The sequence below is a fragment of the Anomaloglossus baeobatrachus genome, chromosome 11 (genome assembly GCF_048569485.1).
Source record: "Anomaloglossus baeobatrachus isolate aAnoBae1 chromosome 11, aAnoBae1.hap1, whole genome shotgun sequence".
In the NCBI taxonomy this organism is placed as follows: Eukaryota; Metazoa; Chordata; class Amphibia; order Anura; family Aromobatidae; genus Anomaloglossus; species Anomaloglossus baeobatrachus.
This window is the reverse complement of record NC_134363.1, coordinates 182,366,147-182,388,402: the sequence shown is the minus strand read 5'-3', so window position 1 is coordinate 182,388,402 and position 22,256 is coordinate 182,366,147. Positions and strand designations below refer to the sequence as shown.

Sequence of the window (22,256 nt, the reverse complement as noted above, 5' to 3'; positions counted from 1 at the left end):
TATGAAGACCATACTATCTAAGTAAATATCAGAAATTTGCGCTTTATCATTTCTAACAACCTATAAGTTGCAAATATAAAATAATGTGGATCTGGTATATAATGGAAGGACAACCTCTTTAATGAAACTTATCAGCATACGTTACATATGGAAGTAGTGCTATGGCTGGGTAGGTGCTTGTTCCACCCAAAGAATTATACTTTTTGTAGAATGTATGTGCATTGGGGGCGTGTCTGAACTTGCACACACCCCTATTGCACCTCCAGACTAATTTGCATATGGCTTCTACTCTAGATTTCCTATGACTGGCACATCGGCTCTCTACAGAAAAGGTGTCATTTTTATTGGGGGTCGAGCGCCTGTACAGCCAAAACACTACCATATGTAAAAATGTGTGCACATGTTCCCTTCTGTCACTTATATCAGTGATGTATATATGTATGTCTGGTCAGTTGCATGTGACGGACATGATTATATCCCGTGTCCCCTCGTATCTGTACCTGGGAATCTCATCACGCGTGACAGCCACAGCAGCAGCCCGTCCATCTGCCTCCCGGGGACCCCGAGCTCCATGTAATCCAGAAAGCATTCAACATTGTCTGCGGGAGATCAGCAATAACGTCACCTAAACTATAAAGGATATAGAGGATAGCTAAACTCTGAAATATTTACTGATTCGCTTTCGTCCTGATTCTGAGACCCCCACGATCACTCAAAACAAGGGGCAAAAGCTCTCGGTTTATGCTGCAGTGAAAAAACGGGGATCTGAACCCCTGGACTTTCCATTGATCCTGGACACCTCTGCTCGAGGATCACTGCATTATACTATAATGTGTACCTGGGGAGACATGACGGCATTATACTAATGTGCACTTGTGGGGGACATCGCTGCATTATACTAATGTGTACCTGTGGGGGACATCACTGCATTATATTACTGTGTATCTGGGGGGGACATCACTGCATTATATTACTGTGTACCTGGGGGGGACATCACTGCATTATATTAATGTGTACCTGGGGGACATCACTGCATTATATTACTGTGTACCTGGGGGGGGGGACATCACTGCATTATACTAATGTGTACCTGGGGGACATCACTGCATTATATTACTGTGTACCTGGGGGGGGGGGACATCACTGCATTATACTAATGTGTACCTGTGGGGGACATCACTGCATTATATTACTGTGTACCTGGGGGGACATCACTGCATTATATTACTGTGTACCTGGGGGGGACATCACTGCATTATATTAATGTGTACCTGTGGGGGACATCACTGCATTATATTAATGTGTACCTGGGGGGGACATCACTGCATTATATTACTGTGTACCTGGGGGGGACATCACTGCATTATATTAATGTGTACCTGGGGGGGGACATCACTGCATTATATTAATGTGTACCTGGGGGGGACATCACTGCATTATATTAATGTGTACCTGTGGGGGACATCACTGCATTATATTAATGTGTACCTGGGGACATCACTGCATTATATTAATGTGTACCTGGGGGGGATAAAAACATAGCAACAAAAAGAGGAAAATATCCTCCAAAAATTAAGTATTACTCTCAGCAAGATGGGCTGCAGTGTGTACATCGCCCTGGCCAAAAACTAGTACTCTAGCAGGATACAGCTAAACCCCCACTAAAGTGGAAGCGTCACAGGTGCAGGAGGAGCAAATCACACACACACACCTCCATGGAGTGGAGGAGAGGCGAATGCTAGATGATAAAACTGCATTATACTAATGTGTACCTGGGGGGACATCACTGCAATATATTAATGTGTACCTGGGGGGGACATCACTGCATTATATTAATGTGTACCTGGGGGGACATCACTGCAATATATTAATGTGTACCTGGGGGGGACATCACTGCATTATATTAATGTGTACCTGGGGGGACATCACTGCATTATACTAATGTGTACCTGGGGGGGGGACATCACTGCATTATATTAATGTGTACCTGGGGGGGACATCACTGCATTATATTAATGTGTACCTGGGGGGGACATCACTGCATTATATTAATGTGTACCTGGGGGGGGACATCACTGCATTATACTAATGTGTACCTGGGGGGACATCACTGCATTATATTAATGTGTACCTGGGGGGGACATCACTGCATTATACTAATGTGTACCTGGGGGGACATCACTGCATTATATTAATGTGTACCTGGGGGGGACATCACTGCATTATATTAATGTGTACCTGGGGGGGACATCACTGCATTATATTAATGTGTACCTGGGGGGACATCACTGCATTATATTAATGTGTACCTGTGGGGACATCACTGCATTATATTAATGTGTACCTGTGGGGACATCACTGCATTATATTAATGTGTACCTGTGGGGACATCACTGCATTATATTAATGTGTACCTGGGGGGTACATCACTGCATTATACTAATGTGTACCTGGGGGGGGACATCACTGCATTATACTAATGTGTACCTGGGGGGGACATCACTGCATTATATTAATGTGTACCTGGGGGGGACATCACTGCATTATATTAATGTGTACCTGGGGGGGGACATCACTGCATTATACTAATGTGTACCTGGGGGGACATCACTGCATTATACTAATGTGTACCTGGGGGGACATCACTGCATTATATTAATGTGTACCTGTGGGGACATCACTGCATTATATTAATGTGTACCTGGGGGGGACATCACTGCATTATATTAATGTGTACCTGGGGGGGACATCACTGCATTATACTAATGTGTACCTGTGGGGACATCACTGCATTATATTAATGTGTACCTGGGGGGGACATCACTGCATTATATTAATGTGTACCTGTGGGGACATCACTGCATTATATTAATGTGTACCTGTGGGGACATCACTGCATTATATTAATGTGTACCTGTGGGGACATCACTGCATTATATTAATGTGTACCTGTGGGGACATCACTGCATTATATTAATGTGTACCTGGGGGGGGACATCACTGCATTATATTAATGTGTACCTCGGGGGGACATCACTGCATTGTACTAATGTGTACCTGGGGGGACATCACTGCATTATATTAATGTGTACCTGGGGGGGACATCACTGCATTATATTAATGTGTACCTGGGGGGACATCACTGCATTATATTACTGTGTACCTGGGGGGGACATCACTGCATTATATTAATGTGTACCTTGGGGGTACATCACTGCATTATACTAATGTGTACCTGGGGGGACAGCACTGCATTATACTAATGTGTACCTGTGGGGACATCACTGCATTATATTAATGTGTACCTGGGGGGACATCACTGCATTATATTAATGTGTACCTGTGGGGGACATCACTGCATTATATTAATGTGTACCTGTGGGGGACATCACTGCATTATATTAATGTGTACCTGTGGGGAACATCACTGCATTATATTAATGTGTACCTGTGGGGGACATCACTGCATTATACTAATGTGTACCTGTGGGGGACATCACTGCATTATATTAATGTGTACCTGGGGGGACATCACTGCATTATATTAATGTGTACCTGGGGGGACATCACTGCATTATATTAATGTGTACCTGTGGGGGACATCACTGCATTATATTAATGTGTATATTAATGTGTACCTGCGGAGACCTCTGGGATGGGCTCCAGTCTACTTCTCCAAAATGGAAAGGAGCGAGAGGGGTCCGGGGACAAGACACACAGAAGAGCTCTGAAAGAAACGCAAAACCAATAATGGCAATGAATGGAAAAGGCGAAAGAAACCTGAGAGCGGAAATCCCTCAGTATAAAGGTATTACTGGATGGAGGAAGAAGAGAGTGCGCGGCTTCAATCTCTCCTCTCCGTGCCCGGTGCAGGTCTCCCCGTATCCTCCATACTATCCACTTATGGCAGCTCTCCACAAATTGTGACGTAAAATGCGGACTGGTTATTCGCACATGTGGGGCGACATTTCAGCTCTGTAAGTGACTGGAGCAGTGACCTGCGGAGCTGACACTTCGCTGCACTCGGGCGAATGAACCGTCTGGTGTTTGCCTTCCTTTGGTAGATATTGGATGGATGGATATAAAGGTGGATATGGGATATGCACTGTACCTGTGGGGTACTCAGTTTCCAAAAGTTGTCAGTGATACAATCCAATAATAAATTACTAATAATACAATTTCCTATATTTATATTATTTATCTATAGAGTTATATTGTTTGGCTTTGGAGTCACTTACCCTGTGATGATGTGGAGGGTCTTCATCCTTCCTCTCTGAGACTTGTAGTCCATCTACCCCTGGCAGCAGCCGCACATAAATACTGGCCGTGTCCCAGCGTGACGTGTCGATGACACAACACTATGTTTTCAGTCTGTAACAGGTGAACGGACCCTACTCCTTTAGCCCATAGACACTGCTTACTTTAGCAAATAAGAAACTTGTCAGAGCTGTGCACAGATACTGCCCTGTGTATGATCAGGGCTGCGCACAGACACTGCCCTGTGTATGATCAGGGCTGTGCACACTGACAGCGCTCCCTGGCCAGCACATCAAAGCCTGAATGAAGACCCTGTCCATCAACATCACACAGGAACGAGACACAAACGAAACCGACACCATCTTTAAAAATAGTTCTAATTAAGAAGTCTCCTCCCGTCTTGTGTACACAGCTACTATGCAGCGTTATCTGTCGCTATGGTTACAGTCTGCAAACAAAACCTGTGCAGTTTCTATCCTACACTACTTTTTTGCTAAAATACATTGGAAAAGTTATCAAGAAGAAGCGGCAAATGGAAGGGGGCATCATGTGGCTTATTATAAAGCAAAATGTTTTTCTTTAAGTAAATAAGACCTAGGTCTGCAGTGGAGCTGTATACAGATAACGGTAGAGCATAATCCATCCACCCCGTAGACAATGAATGGCGCGGCACAGGCTGAGCTGCAATTCTGCGGTGAGGACCCCCCTCCCCTCCAGTGATTGGCGTGGGTACCCCATCATCATACATATCACTTATACTGGTAAAAAGGGAATGGAAAGAATATGTTAAAACACAAAAAATCATGTAACTGTGTGGACCTGGTTCACAGGATCCCAATAGATGGGCCATGCACAAGCGTACGTTTATTAACCTGTGGATACGGATATATATTGTTTGGGGCCAACTCTTCATATTTGTCATTAATACAAATTCATGTTTTTCCTATATTGCTGACAGACATTGCATTAGTCTGAAGGCCAGGACTTCGGATAAGTTGCACAGAGCTACAGAAGCCTCTCCGCAAACGTCATGGCTCCCGTACACAGCATCCACCTCCACAAAGTGACAGTACCATCCACTATAGTCACACAGGGACGAGGAAGGGGCTGAGCTTTCCACATCCATAAGACAATACAATGTTTTTACATAGCTGTCATTTTTTCATGGAAAAACGGTTAATTACAATGTCATACAACATCCCCATATTTCATATTCCTGGCAACTTAGGAGCTTGCGGCAGTGTTAGATCATGCAGATCAGACAAACCTGAGCAAGGAACACTAGATATCATGGTCCTGGTATTTTGGGACTAAAAAATTATATTTAGGTTTATTAAAGTTAAATCTAATGACTAGTGACGAGTGGGCACTACCATGCTCGGATGCTTGGTACTGGTAACTAGTGATGAGCGGGCACTACCATGCTCATGTGCTCAGTACTCGTAACTAGTGATGAGTGGGCACTACCATGCTCGGGTGCTCAGTACTGGTAACTAGTGATGAGTGAGCACTGCCATGCTCTGGTGCTCAGTACTCGTATCTAGTGATGAGCGGGCACTACCATACTCAGGTGCTCAGTACTGGTAACTAGTGATGAGCGGGCACTACCATGCTTGGGTACTCAGTACTGGTAACTAGTGATGAGCGGGCACTACCATGCTCAGGTGCTCAGTACTGGTAACTAGTGATGAGCGGGCACTACCATGCTTGGGTACTCAGTACTGGTAACTAGTGATGAGCGGGCACTACCATGCTCAGGTGCTCAGTACTGGTAACTAGTGATGAGCGGGCACTACCATGCTCAGGTGCTCAGTACTGGTAACTAGTGATGAGTGGGCACTACCATGCTCAGGTGCTCAGTACTAGTGATGAGCGGACACTACCATGCTTGGGTACTCAGTACTGGTAACTAGTGATGAGCGGGCACTACCATGCTTGGGTACTCAATACTGGTAACTAGTGATGAGCGGGCACTACCATGCTCAGGTGCTCAGTACTGGTAACTAGTGATGAGTGGGCACTACCATGCTTGGGTACTCAGTACTGGTAACTAGTGATGAGTGAGCACTACCATGCTCGGGTGCTCAGTACTGGTAACTAGTGATGAGTGGGCACTACCATGCTTGGGTACTCAGTACTGGTAACTAGTGATGAGTGAGCACTACCATGCTCGGGTGCTCAGTACTGGTAACTAGTGATGAGTGGGCACTACCATGCTTGGGTACTCAGTACTGGTAACCAGTGATGAGTGAGCACTACCATGCTCGGGTGCTCAGTACTGGTAACTAGTGATGAGCGGGCACTACCATGCTCAGGTGCTCAGTACTGGTAACTAGTGATGAGCGGGCACTACCATGCTTGGGTACTCAGTACTGGTAACTAGTGATGAGTGAGCACTACCATGCTCGGGTGCTCAGTACTGGTAACTAGTGATGACCGGGCACTACCATGCTCGGGTGCTCTGTACTCGTAACTAGTGATGAGCGGGCACTACCATGCTCGGGTGCTCAGTGCTGGTAACTAGTGATGAGTGGGCACAACCATGCTCGGGTGCTCAGTACTGGTAACTAGTGATGAGCGGGCACTACCATGCTCGGGTGCTCTGTACTGGTAACTAGTGATGAGCGGGCACTACCATGCTCGGGTGCTCAGTACTGGTAACTAGTGATGAGCAGGCACTACCATGCTCGGGTACTCGGTACTGGTAACTAGTGATGAGCGGGCACTACCATGCTCGGGTGCTCAGTACTGGTAACTAGTGATGAGCGGGCACTACCATGCTCGGGTGCTCTGTACTCGTAACTGGTGATGAGCGAGCACTACCATGCTCGGGTGCTCAGTACTGGTAACTAGTGATGAGCGGGCACTACCATGCTCGGGTGCTCAGTACTGGTAACTAGTGATGAGCAGGCACTACCATGCTCGGGTGCTCTGTACTCGTAACTGGTGATGAGCGAGCACTACCATGCTCGGGTGCTCAGTACTGGTAACTAGTGATGAGCGGGCACTACCATGCTCGGGTGCTCAGTACTGGTAACTAGTGATGAGCGAGCACTACCATGCTCGGGTGCTCAGTACTCGTAACTGGTGATGAGCGAGCACTACCATGCTCAGGTGCTCAGTACTGGTAACTAGTGATGAGCGGGCACTACCATGCTCGGGTGCTCAGTACTCGTAACTAGTGATGAGCGGGCACTACCATGCTCGGGTGATCAGTACTGGTAACTAGTGATGAGCGGGCACTACCATGCTCGGGTGCTCAGTACTCGTAACTAGTGATGAGCGGGCACTACCATGCTCGGGTGCTCAGTACTGGTAACTAGTGATGAGCGGGCACTACCATGCTCGGGTGCTCAGTACTGGTAACTAGTGATGAGCGGGCACTACCATGCTTGGGTGCTCAGTACTCGTAACTAGTGATGAGTGGCCACTACCATGCTCGGGTGCTCAGTACTCGTAACTGGTGATGAGCGAGCACTACCATGCTCGGGTGCTCAGTACTTATGACTAGTGATGAGTGGGCACTACCATGCTCGGGTGAAATGATGTGAAATGAAGCACGCATACAACAAATCACTGACAAAACAACAAGTCTTTTAATGTAAAAGTCCTGACAAACTGCACAGACAGTAAAGGTTCTTGTGGAGATAGTGAGACAGTGATGACTGAGAGCAGAACACGGTTTGCAGATCCATTTGCTGCTCGTTACAAAATATACAGATATCAAATCTCAGAAGCTCCGTAACTCAAGACATAAAAGCCCAAAAGATGGCCGACACGGAGTAGCTGCACCGCGCACCACAGAGCAAACATGGCGGGAGCTTTACACCTTTCTATTATTGGGGGCGAGCCGTCATTACGAGCTTTTCAGCCAAGTCTTTGTATCCGTGACTTTTATATACATCCGCTATAATATAGACGATGCTTGTGAGAAAACCTGTAAAGGAAGGCAATAAATAACCATCTATCAATACTACTGACGACATAAAGACGCTGGAAAAAGCACAGAATGAAGGGGAGGAAAAGTCAAACAACATTTCAAAAGGAGACGGTCAGTAATACAATCCCTGCACAAGCCGTAGGTCTGCAAGTGCACGGCCGAGCGTACCGGAGCACGTACCTTCAATAGCGCCTCTGTGCTGGTCAAAAGCAGGAAGGAGAGGAGCTAAAGCCTGCAAGTGCTACGCTACACTCAGCAGAGCACTTCTGCACCTCATTTAAGCATCAATAAAAGCTGAATTTCGGAGCAGAGAACATCGCGGTAATGGGATCTCTTTCACAATGTTCTGCTCTGTCCTTTACCGTGCGGCCTCTGCTTGGGCAGTTACTGACAGATTCCCTTTCAAGTTTCATCTACTGGTGGAAATATCACATTAGTAATGGATTGGATGAAGCCCAATTCACACTTTAGACCTTGGAGTCTTAGGCACTGCTGGTATTTAGGCTAATTCACACAATTGCATGAAGAAATGTTTTTTCCCTCCATTCTTATAAATGGGCAACAGGTCATAACTAGTGATGAGCGGGCACTACCATGCTCGGGTGCTCAGTACTGGAATCTAGTGATGAGCGGGCACTACCATGCTCGGGTGCTCAGCACTGGTAACTAGTGATGAGCGAGCACTACCATGCTCAGGTGCTCGGTACTCGTAACTAGTGATGAGCGGGCACTACCATGCTCAGGTGCTCAATACTCGTAACTAGTGATGAGCGGGCACTACCATGCTCGGGTGCTCAGTACTGGTAACTAGTGATGAGCGAGCACTACCATGCTCAGGTGCTCGGTACTCGTAACTAGTGATGAGCGGGCACTACCATGCTCAGGTGCTCAATACTCGTAACTAGTGATGAGCGGGCACTACCATGCTCGGGTGCTCAGTACTGGTAACTAGTGATGAGCGAGCACTACCATGCTCGGGTGCTCTGTACTCGTAACTAGTGAGGAGTGAGCACTACCATGCTCGGGTACTCTGTACTCGTAACTAGTGATGAGCGGGCACTACCATGCTCAGGTGCTCAATACTCGTAACTAGTGATGAGCGGGCACTACCATGCTCAGGTGCTCAATACTCGTAACTAGTGATGAGCGGGCACTACCATGCTCGGGTGCTCAATACTCGTAACTAGTGATAAGCGGGCACTACCATGCTCGGGTGCTCTGTACTCGTAACTAGTGATGAACAGGCACTGCCATGCTCGGGTGCTCTGTACTGGTAACTAGTGATGAGCGGGCACTACCATGCGCGGGTGCTCAGTACTGGAATCTAGTGATGAGCGAGCACTACCATGCTCGGGTGCTCTGTACTCGTAACTAGTGATGAGCTGCCACTACCATGCTCGGGTGCTCAGTACTGGTAACTAGTGATAAGCGAGCACTACCATGCTCGGGTGCTCTGTACTCGTAACTAGTGATGAGTGAGCACTACCATGCTCGGGTGCTCTGTACTGGTAACTAGTGATGAGCGGGCACTACCATGCTCGGGTGCTCTGTACTCGTAACTAGTGATGAGCTGCCACTACCATGCTCGGGTGCTCAGTACTGGTAACTAGTGATAAGCGAGCACTACCATGCTCGTGTGCTCTGTACTCGTAACTAGTGATGAGTGAGCACTACCATGCTCGGGTGCTCTGTACTCGTAACTAGTGATGAGCGGGCACTACCATGCTCGGGTGCTCTGTACTCGTAACTAGTGATGAACAGGCACTGCCATGCTCGGGTGCTCTGTACTGGTAACTAGTGATGAGCGGGCACTACCATGCTCGGGTGCTCAGTACTGGTAACTAGTGATGAGCGAGCACTACCATGCTCGGGTGCTCGGTACTCGTAACTAGTGATAAGCGAGCACTACCATGCTCGGGTGCTCTGTACTCGTAACTAGTGAGGAGTGAGCACTACCATGCTCGGGTGCTCTGTACTCGTAACTAGTGATGAGCGGGCACTACCATGCTCGGGTGCTCTGTACTCGTAACTAGTGATGAACAGGCACTGCCATGCTCGGGTGCTCTGTACTGGTAACTAGTGATGAGCGGGCACTACCATGCGCGGGTGCTCAGTACTGGAATCTAGTGATGAGCGAGCACTACCATGCTCGGGTGCTCTGTACTCGTAACTAGTGATGAGCTGCCACTACCATGCTCGGGTGCTCAGTACTGGTAACTAGTGATAAGCGAGCACTACCATGCTCGGGTGCTCTGTACTCGTAACTAGTGATGAGTGAGCACTACCATGCTCGGGTGCTCTGTACTGGTAACTAGTGATGAGCGGGCACTACCATGCTCGGGTGCTCTGTACTCGTAACTAGTGATGAGCTGCCACTACCATGCTCGGGTGCTCAGTACTGGTAACTAGTGATGAGTGAGCACTACCATGCTCGGGTGCTCTGTACTCGTAACTAGTGATGAGCGGGCACTACCATGCTCGGGTGCTCTGTACTCGTAACTAGTGATGAACAGGCACTGCCATGCTCGGGTGCTCTGTACTGGTAACTAGTGATGAGCGGGCACTACCATGCTCGGGTGCTCAGTACTGGTAACTAGTGATGAGCGAGCACTACCATGCTCGGGTGCTCGGTACTCGTAACTAGTGATAAGCGAGCACTACCATGCTCGGGTGCTCTGTACTCGTAACTAGTGAGGAGTGAGCACTACCATGCTCGGGTGCTCTGTACTCGTAACTAGTGATGAGCGGGCACTACCATGCTCAGGTGCTCAATACTCGTAACTAGTGATGAGCGGGCACTACCATGCTCAGGTGCTCAATACTCGTAACTAGTGATGAGCGGGCACTACCATGCTCGGGTGCTCAATACTCGTAACTAGTGATAAGCGGGCACTACCATGCTCGGGTGCTCTGTACTCGTAACTAGTGATGAACAGGCACTGCCATGCTCGGGTGCTCTGTACTGGTAACTAGTGATGAGCGGGCACTACCATGCGCGGGTGCTCAGTACTGGAATCTAGTGATGAGCGAGCACTACCATGCTCGGGTGCTCTGTACTCGTAACTAGTGATGAGCTGCCACTACCATGCTCGGGTGCTCAGTACTGGTAACTAGTGATAAGCGAGCACTACCATGCTCGGGTGCTCTGTACTCGTAACTAGTGATGAGTGAGCACTACCATGCTCGGGTGCTCTGTACTCGTAACTAGTGATGAGCGGGCACTACCATGCTCGGGTGCTCTGTACTCGTAACTAGTGATGAACAGGCACTGCCATGCTCGGGTGCTCTGTACTGGTAACTAGTGATGAGCGGGCACTACCATGCTCGGGTGCTCAGTACTGGTAACTAGTGATGAGCGAGCACTACCATGCTCGGGTGCTCGGTACTCGTAACTAGTGATAAGCGAGCACTACCATGCTCGGGTGCTCTGTACTCGTAACTAGTGAGGAGTGAGCACTACCATGCTCGGGTGCTCTGTACTCGTAACTAGTGATGAGCGGGCACTACCATGCTCGGGTGCTTTGTACTCGTAACTAGTGATGAACAGGCACTGCCATGCTCGGGTGCTCTGTACTGGTAACTAGTGATGAGCGGGCACTACCATGCTCGGGTGCTCAGTACTGGTAACTAGTGATGAGCGAGCACTACCATGCTCAGGTGCTCGGTACTCGTAACTAGTGATGAGCGAGCACTACCATGCTCAGGTGCTCGGTACTTGTAACTAGTGATGAGCGAGCACTACCATGCTCAGGTGCTCGGTACTCGTAACTAGTGATGAGCGAGCACTACCATGCTCCGGTGCTCAGTACTTGTAACTAGTGATGAGCGGGCACTACCATGCTCGGGTGCTCAGTACTGGTAACTAGTGATAAGCGAGCACTACCATGCTCGGGTGCTCTGTACTCGTAACTAGTGATGAACAGGCACTGCCATGCTCGGGTGCTCTGTACTGGTAACTAGTGATGAGCGGGCACTACCATGCTCGGGTGCTCAGTACTGGTAACTAGTGATGAGCGGGCACTACCATGCTCGGGTGCTCTGTACTCGTAACTAGTGATGAGCGGGCACTACCATGCTCGGGTGCTCAGTACTCGTAACTAGTGATTAACAGGCACTACCATGCTCGGGTCTTGTAACTAGTGATGAGCGGGCACTACCATGCTCGGGTGCTCGTAACAAGCAGTCAGATGCTCGGACGGACTCAACTAGAGTACCAAGTATAATGCATGTCAGTGGGGAATGAGAATTTTGCCAAAAGATTTTCTGGAAAAATGCTCAAGTTCCCCATTGACTTCAATTATACTCAGGTACTCAAGTTGAGCCCGTCCGAGCATCTTACTGGTTGTTACGAGCACCTGAGCATAGTAGTGCCCGCTCATCACTGGTCTCAACTGATCCAGTACATATACGAGGGTGTTAGTTGGGGTTATGGGAGCTGCAACGGTCGTGTGAATTATTCCATTTATTGCACTTTGGGCCATTGTTTGCAGGCGAGAGGAGCTCTTTGTTCCAGCTTTTCTGGGATACGGAATAGAATGTAAAGATGTCACTCTGGAATGTAGGAAAGCTGGGTGACAGAGGAGGAGGTGACAGGGGGAGGAGGTGACAGAGGGAGGAGGTGACAGGGGGAGGAGGTGACAGGGGGAGGAGGTGACAGGGGGAGGAGGTGACAGGGGGAGGAGGTGACAGGGGGAGGAGGTGACAGGGGGAGGAGGTGACAGGAGGAGGTGACAGGGGGAGGAGGTGACAGAGGGAGGAGGTGGCAGAGGGAGGAGGTGACAGAGGGAGGAGGTGACAGGAGGAGGTGACAGGGGGAGGAGGTGACAGAGGAGGAGGTGACAGAGGAGGAGGTGACAGAGGGAGGAGGTGACAGGGGGAGGAGGTGACAGGGGGAGGAGGTGACAGGGGGAGGAGGTGACAGGGGGAGGAGGTGACAGAGGGAGGAGGTGACAGGGGGAGGAGGTGACAGGGGGAGGAGGTGACAGGGGGAGGAGGTGACAGGGGGAGGAGGTGACAGGGGGAGGAGGTGACAGGAGGAGGTGACAGGGGGAGGAGGTGACAGAGGGAGGAGGTGGCAGAGGAGGAGGTGACAGAGGAGGAGGTGACAGAGGAGGAGGTGACAGAGGGAGGAGGTGACAGGAGGAGGAGGTGACAGGAGGAGGAGGTGACAGGAGGAGGAGGTGACAGGGGGAGGAGGTGACAGGGGGAGGAGGTGACAGGGGGAGGAGGTGACAGAGGGAGGAGGTGACAGGGGGAGGAGGTGACAGGGGGAGGAGGTGACAGGGGGAGGAGGTGACAGGGGGAGGAGGTGACAGGGGGAGGAGGTGACAGAGGAGGAGGTGACAGAGGGAGGAGGTGACAGGGGGAGGAGGTGACAGGGGGAGGAGGTGACAGGGGGAGGAGGTGACAGGGGGAGGAGGTGACAGGGGGAGGAGGTGACAGGGGGAGGAGGTGACAGGGGGAGGAGGTGACAGGAGGAGGAGGTGGCAGAGGAGGAGGTGGCAGAGGAGGAGGAGACAGGAGGAGGAGACAGGAGGAGGAGGTGACAGGAGGAGGAGACAGGAGGAGGAGGTGACAGGAGGAGGAGACAGGAGGAGGAGGTGGCAGAGGGAGGAGGTGGCAGAGGGAGGAGGTGGCAGAGGGAGGAGGAGACAGGAGGAGGAGGTGACAGGAGGGGGAGGTGACAGAGGAGGAGGTGACAGAGGAGGAGGTGACAGGAGGGGGAGGTGACAGAGGAGGAGGAGGTGACAGAGGAGGAGGAGGTGACAGGAGGAGGAGGTGACAGAGGAGGAGGAGGTGACAGAGGAGGAGGAGGTGACAGAGGAGGAGGAGGAGGTGACAGAGGAGGAGGAGGTGACAGAGGAGGAGGAGGTGACAGAGGAGGAGGAGGTGACAGAGGAGGAGGAGGTGACAGGAGGAGGAGGTGACAGAGGAGGAGGAGGTGACAGAGGAGGAGGTGACAGAGGAGGAGGAGGTGACAGAGGAGGAGGAGGTGACAGGAGGAGGAGGTGACAGAGGAGGAGGAGGTGACAGAGGAGGAGGAGGTGACAGAGGAGGAGGAGGTGACAGAGGAGGAGGAGGTGACAGAGGAGGAGGAGGTGACAGAGGAGGAGGAGGTGACCAGAGGATGAGGTGACAGAGGATGAGGTGACAGAGGATGAGGTGACAGAGGATGAGGTGACAGAGGAGGAGGTGACAGAGGAGGAGGTGACAGAGGAGGAGGTGACAGAGGAGGAGGTGACAGGAGGAGGTGACAGGAGGAGGAGGTGACAGAGGAGGGGGAGGTGACAGAGGAGGGGGAGGTGACAGAGGAGGTGACAGAGGAGGGGGAGGTGACAGAGGAGGTGACAGAAGGAGGTGACAGAAGGAGGTGACAGGAGGAGGAGGAGGTGACAGAGAAGGAGGTGACAGAGAAGGAGGTGACAGAGGTGGAGGTGACAGGAGGAGGTGACAGGAGGAGGAGGAGGTGACAGGAAGAGGAGGAGGTGACAGGAGGAGGAGGTGACAGGAGGAGGAGGTGACAGAGAAGGAGGTGACAGAGGTGGAGGTGACAGAGGTGGAGGTGACAGGAGGAGGTGACAGGAGGAGGAGGAGGTGACAGGAGGAGGAGGTGACAGGAGGAGGAGGTGACCAGAGGAGGAGGAGGTGACCAGAGGAGGAGGAGGTGACCAGAGGAGGAGGAGGTGACAGAGGAGGAGGAGGTGACAGAGGAGGAGGAGGTGACAGGAGGAGGAGGTGACAGGAGGAGGAGGTGACAGGAGGAGGAGGTGACAGGAGGAGGAGGTGACCAGAGGAGGAGGAGGTGACAGAGGAGGAGGTGACCAGAGGGGGAGGTGACAGGAGGAGGAGGTGACAGGAGGAGGTGACAGGAGGAGGAGGTGACAGAAGGAGGTGACAGAAGGAGGAGGAGGTGACAGAGGAGGAGGTGACAGAGGAGGAGGTGACAGAGGAGGAGGTGACAGGAGGAGGAGGAGGTGACAGGAAGAGGAGGAGGTGACAGGAGGAGGAGGAGGTGACAGGAAGAGGAGGAGGTGACAGGAAGAGGAGGAGGTGACAGGAAGAGGAGGAGGTGACAGGAGGAGGAGGTGACAGGAGGAGGAGGTGACAGGAGGAGGAGGTGACAGGAGGAGGTGACAGAGGAGGAGGTGACCAGAGGAGGAGGAGGTGACCAGAGGAGGAGGAGGTGACCAGAGGAGGAGGAGGTGACAGAGGAGGAGGAGGTGACAGGAGGAGGAGGTGACAGGAGGAGGAGGTGACAGGAGGAGGAGGAGGTGACCAGAGGAGGAGGAGGTGACCAGAGGAGGAGGAGGTGACAGGAGGAGGAGGTGACAGGAGGAGGAGGTGACAGGAGGAGGAGGTGACAGGAGGAGGAGGTGACCAGAGGAGGAGGAGGTGACAGAGGAGGAGGAGGTGACAGAGGAGGAGGTGACCAGAGGGGGAGGTGACAGGAGGAGGAGGTGACAGGAGGAGGTGACAGGAGGAGGAGGTGACAGAAGGAGGTGACAGAAGGAGGAGGAGGTGACAGAGGAGGAGGTGACAGAGGAGGAGGTGACAGAGGTGGAGGTGACAGGAGGAGGAGGAGGTGACAGGAAGAGGAGGAGGTGACAGGAGGAGGAGGAGGTGACAGGAAGAGGAGGAGGTGACAGGAAGAGGAGGAGGTGACAGGAAGAGGAGGAGGTGACAGGAAGAGGAGGAGGTGACAGGAGGAGGAGGTGACAGGAGGAGGAGGTGACAGGAGGAGGAGGTGACAGGAGGAGGAGGTGACAGAGGAGGAGGTGACCAGAGGGGGAGGTGACAGGAGGAGGAGGTGACAGGAGGAGGTGACAGGAGAAGGAGGTGACAGAAGGAGGAGGAGGTGACAGAGGAGGAGGTGACAGAGGAGGAGGTGACAGAGGAGGAGGTGACAGAGGTGGAGGTGACAGGAGGAGGAGGAGGTGACAGGAAGAGGAGGAGGTGACAGGAAGAGGAGGAGGTGACAGGAAGAGGAGGAGGTGACAGGAGGAGGAGGTGACAGGAGGAGGAGGTGACAGGAGGAGGTGACAGGAGGAGGAGGTGACAGGAGGAGGAGGTGACTGGAGGAGGTGGTGACTGGAGGAGGTGGTGACTGGAGGAGGTGGTGACTGGAGGAGGTGGTGACTGGAGGAGGTGGTGACTGGAGGAGGTGGTGACTGGAGGAGGTGGTGACTGGAGGAGGAGGTGACAGGAGGAGGAGGTGACAGGAGGAGGAGGTGACAGGAGGAGGAAGTGACAGGAGGAGGAGGTGACAGGAGGAGGAGGTGACAGGAGGAGGTGACAGGAGGAGGAGGTGACAGGAGGAGGAGGTGACAGGAGGAGGAGGTGACAGGAGGAGGAGGTGACAGGAAAAGGAGGTGACAGGAGGAGGAGGTGACAGGAGGAGGTGACAGGAGGAGGAGGTGACAGGAGGAGGAGGTGACAGGAGGAGGAGGTGACAGGAGGAGGAGGAGGTGACAGGAAGAGGAGGGGGTGACAGGAAGAGGAGGGGGTGACAGGAAGAGGAGGGGGTGACAGGAAGAGGAGGGGGAGGTGACAGGAAGAGGAGGGGGAGGTGACAGGAAGAGGAGGGGGAGGTGACAGGAAGAGGAGGTGGTGACAGGAAGAGGAGGTGGTGACAGGAAGAGGAGGTGGTGACAGGAAGAGGAGGTGGTGACAGGAAGAGGAGGTGGTGACAGGAAGAGGAGGTGGTGACAGGAAGAGGAGGTGGTGACAGGAAGAGGAGGTGGTGACAGGAAGAGGAGGTGGTGACAGGAAGAGGAGGTGACAGGAGGAGGTGGTGACAGGAGGAGGTGGTTACAGGAGGAGGTGGTGACAGGAGGAGGAGGTGACAGGAGGAGGAGGTGACAGGAAGAGGAGGAGGTGACAGGAGGAGGAGGTGACAGGAGGGGGAAGTAACAGGAGGAGGAGGTGACAGGAGGAGGAGGTGACAGGAGGAGGAGGTGACAGGAGGAGGAGGTGACAGGAGGAGGAGGTGACAGGAGGGGGAAGTGACAGGAGGAGGAAGTGACAGGAGGAGGAAGTGACAGGAGGAGGAAGTGACAGGAGGAGGTGACAGGAGGAGGTGACAGGAGGAGGAGGTGACAGGAGGAGGAGGTGACAGGAGGAGGTGACAGGAGGAGGAGGTGACAGGAGGAGGAGGTGACAGGAGGCGGTGACAGGAGGAGGAGGTGACAGGAGGAGGAGGTGACAGGAGGAGGTGACAGGAGGAGGAGGTGACAGGAGGAGGAGGTGACAGGAGGAGGTGACAGAGGAGGAGGTGACAGGAGGAGGAAGTGACAGGAGGAGGAGGTGACAGGAGGAGGTGACAGGAGGAGGAGGTGACAGGAGGAGGTGGCAGAGGAGGTGACAGAGGAGGAGGTGACAGGAGGAGGTGGCAGAGGAGGAGGTGACAGAGGAGGAGGTGACAGAGGAGAAGGTGACAGGAGGAGGTGACAGAGGAGGAGGTGACAGAGGAGGAGGTGGCAGAGGAGGAGGTGACAGGAGGAGGAGGAGGTGACAGGAGGAGGAGGAGGTGACAGAGGAGGAGGTGGCAGAGGAGGAGGTGACAGAGGAGAAGGTGACAGGAGGAGGAGGTGACAGGAGGAGGAGGTGACAGGAGGAGGTGACAGGAGGAGGAGGAGGTGACAGAGGAGAAGGTGACAGGAGGAGGTGACAGAGGAGGAGGTGACAGAGGAGGAGGTGACAGAGGAGGAGGTGGCAGAGGAGGAGGTGACAGGAGGAGGAGGTGGCAGAGGAGAAGGTGACAGAGGAGGAGGTGGCAGAGGAGGAGGTGACAGAGGAGAAGGTGACAGGAGGAGGAGGTGACAGGAGGAGGAGGTGACAGGAGGAGGAGGTGACAGGAGGAGGAGGTGACAGGAGGAGGTGACAGAGGAGGAGGTGACAGAGGAGGAGGTGACAGAGGAGGAGGTGACAGAGGAGGAGGTGGCAGAGGAGGAGGTGGCAGAGGAGGAGGTGGCAGAGGAGGAGGTGACAGGAGGAGGAGGAGGTGGCAGAGGAGAAGGTGACAGAGGAGGAGGTGGCAGAGGAGGAGGTGACAGAGGAGAAGGTGACAGAGGAGGAGGTGACAGGAGGAGGAGGTGACAGGAGGAGGAGGTGACAGGAGGAGGAGGAGGTGGCAGAGGAGAAGGTGACAGAGGAGGAGGTGACAGAGGAGGAGGTGACAGAGGAGAAGGTGACAGGAGGAGGTGACAGAGGAGGAGGTGACAGGAGGAGGTGACAGGAGGAGGAGGAGGTGACAGAGGAGAAGGTGACAGGAGGAGGTGACAGAGGAGAAGGTGACAGAGGAGGAGGTGACAGAGGAGAAGGTGACAGAGGAGGAGGAGATATCGAACCCTCTCGCATCCAACTTTCACAAAGTAAAGTAAGAAATGGCTGAAGAGGTCAAATACTTTTTTCAGTGAAAAAAACCCTTTTGTTTTGTGTGGAGGTGAATGTATATTTGTTGTTTTTTTATTTTAAATATTTAAACATTTATTTGCTTTTATCATTGCTCTCTCCTCCTCATCGTCACTCTCAGGGCGTCTTCTATGGTGAAATATAAAGGAACCACATTTATCAGGGAAACAGAACAAAGCACCATATATACTAAAAATAAAAATTATCGTGTTTGCCATTTGTTGGCTGCGAGGCTCGGTCACTGAGTCTGCCTGGTCCTTCCGAATTTTCACAGATTCATGGGGTATTTATCCAAAACGATAATATTAATTCTGCCGACCGGTAATCGCTAGCACGGCCTCATCCTCCTAATACTTTCTCAGTGTTACACTGTAACTTCTCCGGAGTTCTTGTAAGACAAGTTTGGTTTAAGGATCCACGAAGGACACTGCGATGTATCGGGTTCCTTTTGTGGTGGGGAGCCCCTCGTGGTAATGGGTGAGGCGTCCTGGGTGCATCAAGGCCCATCCTTTCCGGGGGGCACTTATGGAACAGTTGTAGCGGAGAAATCTGCAGCCACCTCCCTGCAAAAAACCCAAAACATGGCGAGGTTATATAAAAAACAAAGCTTCTGATACAGAGAGCCCCTCAGTTAAAAGGGGTGTCCTCTGACCTTGATGGTCTATCCTTAGTATCAGGGATTGCCACAGACCTGATAATAACAACATATCCTACGTAGATGTATACAGAGTTCTGTACACCGTATAGTGACCATCCTAAGGACGGCAGCTCAGCTCCCATTGAAGTGAATGGGATCAGAGCTGCAGGACAGCATCATGATACACAGAGATTTTGAGCGAGACTTCTTTTTTCTGACCTCGTAATCCTGTCCCAGGCTGTTCAGTGCTAGATTGATGGTGAAGGTGGAGGCATCGTGGTGCGGGACCAGGGAAGGCTGCTCGTCAGGTTTGTACCGTACGACAAAGGCCAAGTCAAACTGAGCCTGCAAAAGTAAATACAGAGGTAAGGATGCAAGAAGCGTCGCCTGTGTTACTGACAGTTCTCGTAATTCTGAATGCTCTATCACCTATATCACAGTTTACTTATTAAAAACAGATTGACTTTTTTTTCCATTTGACGTACATAAATTTTGAGGTCAGCCATCGCACCTGAGTTAGTGTCAGCAACATTTAGATATTTGCTTTATAGCAACCAGAGCGAGATTCATTGGCTTGTGTAGGAGAGTATAGCGGGCATGCTGTGTGGCCAGTGTGCAGGAGGAGGTGAGCTGTGACATCACCTATTGTGAATGGTGGATCCTGTGTTATCTGCTGTATATACTAGGGTTATCAGTTATTGTAGAGGAGGGTGAGGTGGTGAGCTGTGACATCTATTGTGGATGGTAGATTCTGTGTTATCAGTTATTGTAGAAGAGGGTGAGGAGGTGAGCTGTAACATCACCTATTGTGAATGGTGTATCCTGTGCTATTTACTGTGTAGAGGTGTTATCAGTCATTTGTACTACAGGAGGTGAACTGTGACATTGCCTATTGTAAATGGTGGATCCTGTGTTTTCGTCTGTATATAGTTGTTATCAGTCAAGAGGGGGAGGAGGTGAGATGTGATGTCACCTAATGTGTATGGTGGATCCTGTGTTATCTACTGTATATAGAGGTGTTATCAATCATTGACCAGGAGGAGGAGGTGATCTGTGATATTGCCTATTGTGAACAGTGGATTCTGTGCCATCTACTGTATGTTGCGGTGTTATCAGTCATTGTACAGTAGGAGGAGGTGAGCTGTGACATCACCTATTGTGAATGGTGGATCCTGTGTTATCTGCTGTATATAGAGGTCATTGTAATTCAGCCTCTGATGATAAAGAAACTGCTGTAAAGACAGGACTTATGAAGACTCAAATTCTAACCCCCCAATAGCACATTGATACCTACCTGAGTATAATAACCTGGAAACATTTTTTCTGTTATGGGAGCCACAAAGTCCAGCAGGAATTTTTGCCATTCCTTGTCATAATCAATTTGGTTCATGTGAATATCAATAGTTGGGACATTTTCATATCCTCCCTGCAATCTCGCATCCTGCAAAATTACAATGTTATTGTATGCAATACCCTTCCACAGACTGTAGGTGGCACTAGACCTTGTACACACAGCAATGCATGCTAATAGACAACAGCACCACCTACTGACCAATTATAAGAATAACATCAATATATTATACATTCACACACAGTTCTTTACCTTGTTACCTCCTCCCGACCACTGCCCGTAATTTTCCATTTCTTCCACAATGTCATTACATGCAGTGTCCGTAAATAATGGGAACCAGTACACATCGGGACATGGCTGAGCGAATAAAGCAACAAACAAAAAATATTGTAATATTTGAACTAATTAAACAAAATTGCAACATTTAAACCAAATCAAACGAAATTTGCAAAATTGGAGCCGGCTCCTCACCGATTCTATCAGCTTGCCTTTCAGGACAAATGTGTGATTGGGGTGAAGGTATTTTTCTTTCCAGTCCTGTCAAATCGGGAAAAAATTTTTTTCGTTAATGACAATTATTAAACACTAGCTGCACTGCCCGGCTTCACCCGGGTAATAACTGCTGTTAACAAAATAGAGTGTATTAACAAAAATGTATTCTGCACACAAACACCACAAAACAAATAGATAGAAATTTAATTATGATGTCCGTCTCCCCCTCTGTATATATCTGTCTCTCTTTCTCAGTCTGTCTCAATCTCTTTCCCTGTGTCTGACTGTCTCTCTTTCTCAGTCTGTCTCAATCTCTTTCCCTGTGTCTGACTGTCTCTCTTTCTCAGTCTGTCTCAATCTCTTTCCCTGTGTCTGACTGTCTCTTTCTCAGTCTGTCTCAATCTCTTTCCCAGTCTGTCTATCTCTGTCACTTTCCCAGTCTGTCTGTCTCTGTCCTTCTTTCCCAGTCTGTCTGTCTCTGTCCTTCTTTCCCAGTCTGTCTGTCTCTGTCCTTCTTTCCCAGTCTGTCTGTCTCTGTCCTTCTTTCCCAGTCTGTCTGTCTCTGTCCTTCTTTCCCAGTCTGTCTGTCTCTGTCCTTCTTTCCCAGTCTGTCTGTCTCTGTCCTTCTTTCCCAGTCTGTCTGTCTCTGTCCTTCTTTCCCAGTCTGTCTGTCTCTGTCCTTCTTTCCCAGTCTGTCTCTGTCCTTCTTTCCCAGTCTGTCTCTGTCCTTCTTTCCCAGTCTGTCTCTGTCCTTCTTTCCCAGTCTGTCTCTGTCCTTCTTTCCCAGTCTGTCTGTCTCTGTCCTTCTTTCCCAGTCTGTCTGTCTCTGTCCTTCTTTCCCAGTCTGTCTGTCTCTGTCCTTCTTTCCCAGTCTGTCTCTGTCCTTCTTTCCCAGTCAGTCTCTGTCCTTCTTTCCCAGTCTGTCTCTGTCCTTCTTTCCCAGTCTGTCTCTGTCCTTCTTTCCCAGTCTGTCTCTGTCCTTCTTTCCCAGTCTGTCTCTGTCCTTCTTTCCCAGTCTGTCTCTGTCCTTCTTTCCCAGTCTGTCTCTGTCCTTCTTTCCCAGTCTGTCTCTGTCCTTCTTTCCCAGTCTGTCTCTGTCCTTCTTTCCCAGTCTGTCTCTGTCCTTCTTTCCCAGTCTGTCTCTGTCCTTCTTTCCCAGTCTGTCTCTG

At 51.0% G+C, this 22,256-nt stretch overlaps 1 protein-coding gene across 1 annotated transcript in view; it reads right to left on the bottom strand.

The window, feature by feature from the left end:
- Positions 1–18,572: 18,572 nt before the first annotated feature.
- The window catches only part of PLOD1 (procollagen-lysine,2-oxoglutarate 5-dioxygenase 1), a 51,798-nt gene continuing 48,114 nt past the window's right edge, over positions 18,573–22,256 (bottom strand). The window contains exons 15-19 of the mRNA XM_075328314.1: positions 21,067–21,132; positions 20,848–20,952; positions 20,539–20,685; positions 19,464–19,589; positions 18,573–19,170 (exon numbers count right to left, since the gene is read on the bottom strand). Of these exons, the coding sequence (XP_075184429.1) occupies positions 19,015–19,170; positions 19,464–19,589; positions 20,539–20,685; positions 20,848–20,952; positions 21,067–21,132 (600 nt within the window). The 3' untranslated portion in view covers positions 18,573–19,014. The remainder of the gene's footprint in view (positions 19,171–19,463; positions 19,590–20,538; positions 20,686–20,847; positions 20,953–21,066; positions 21,133–22,256) is intronic.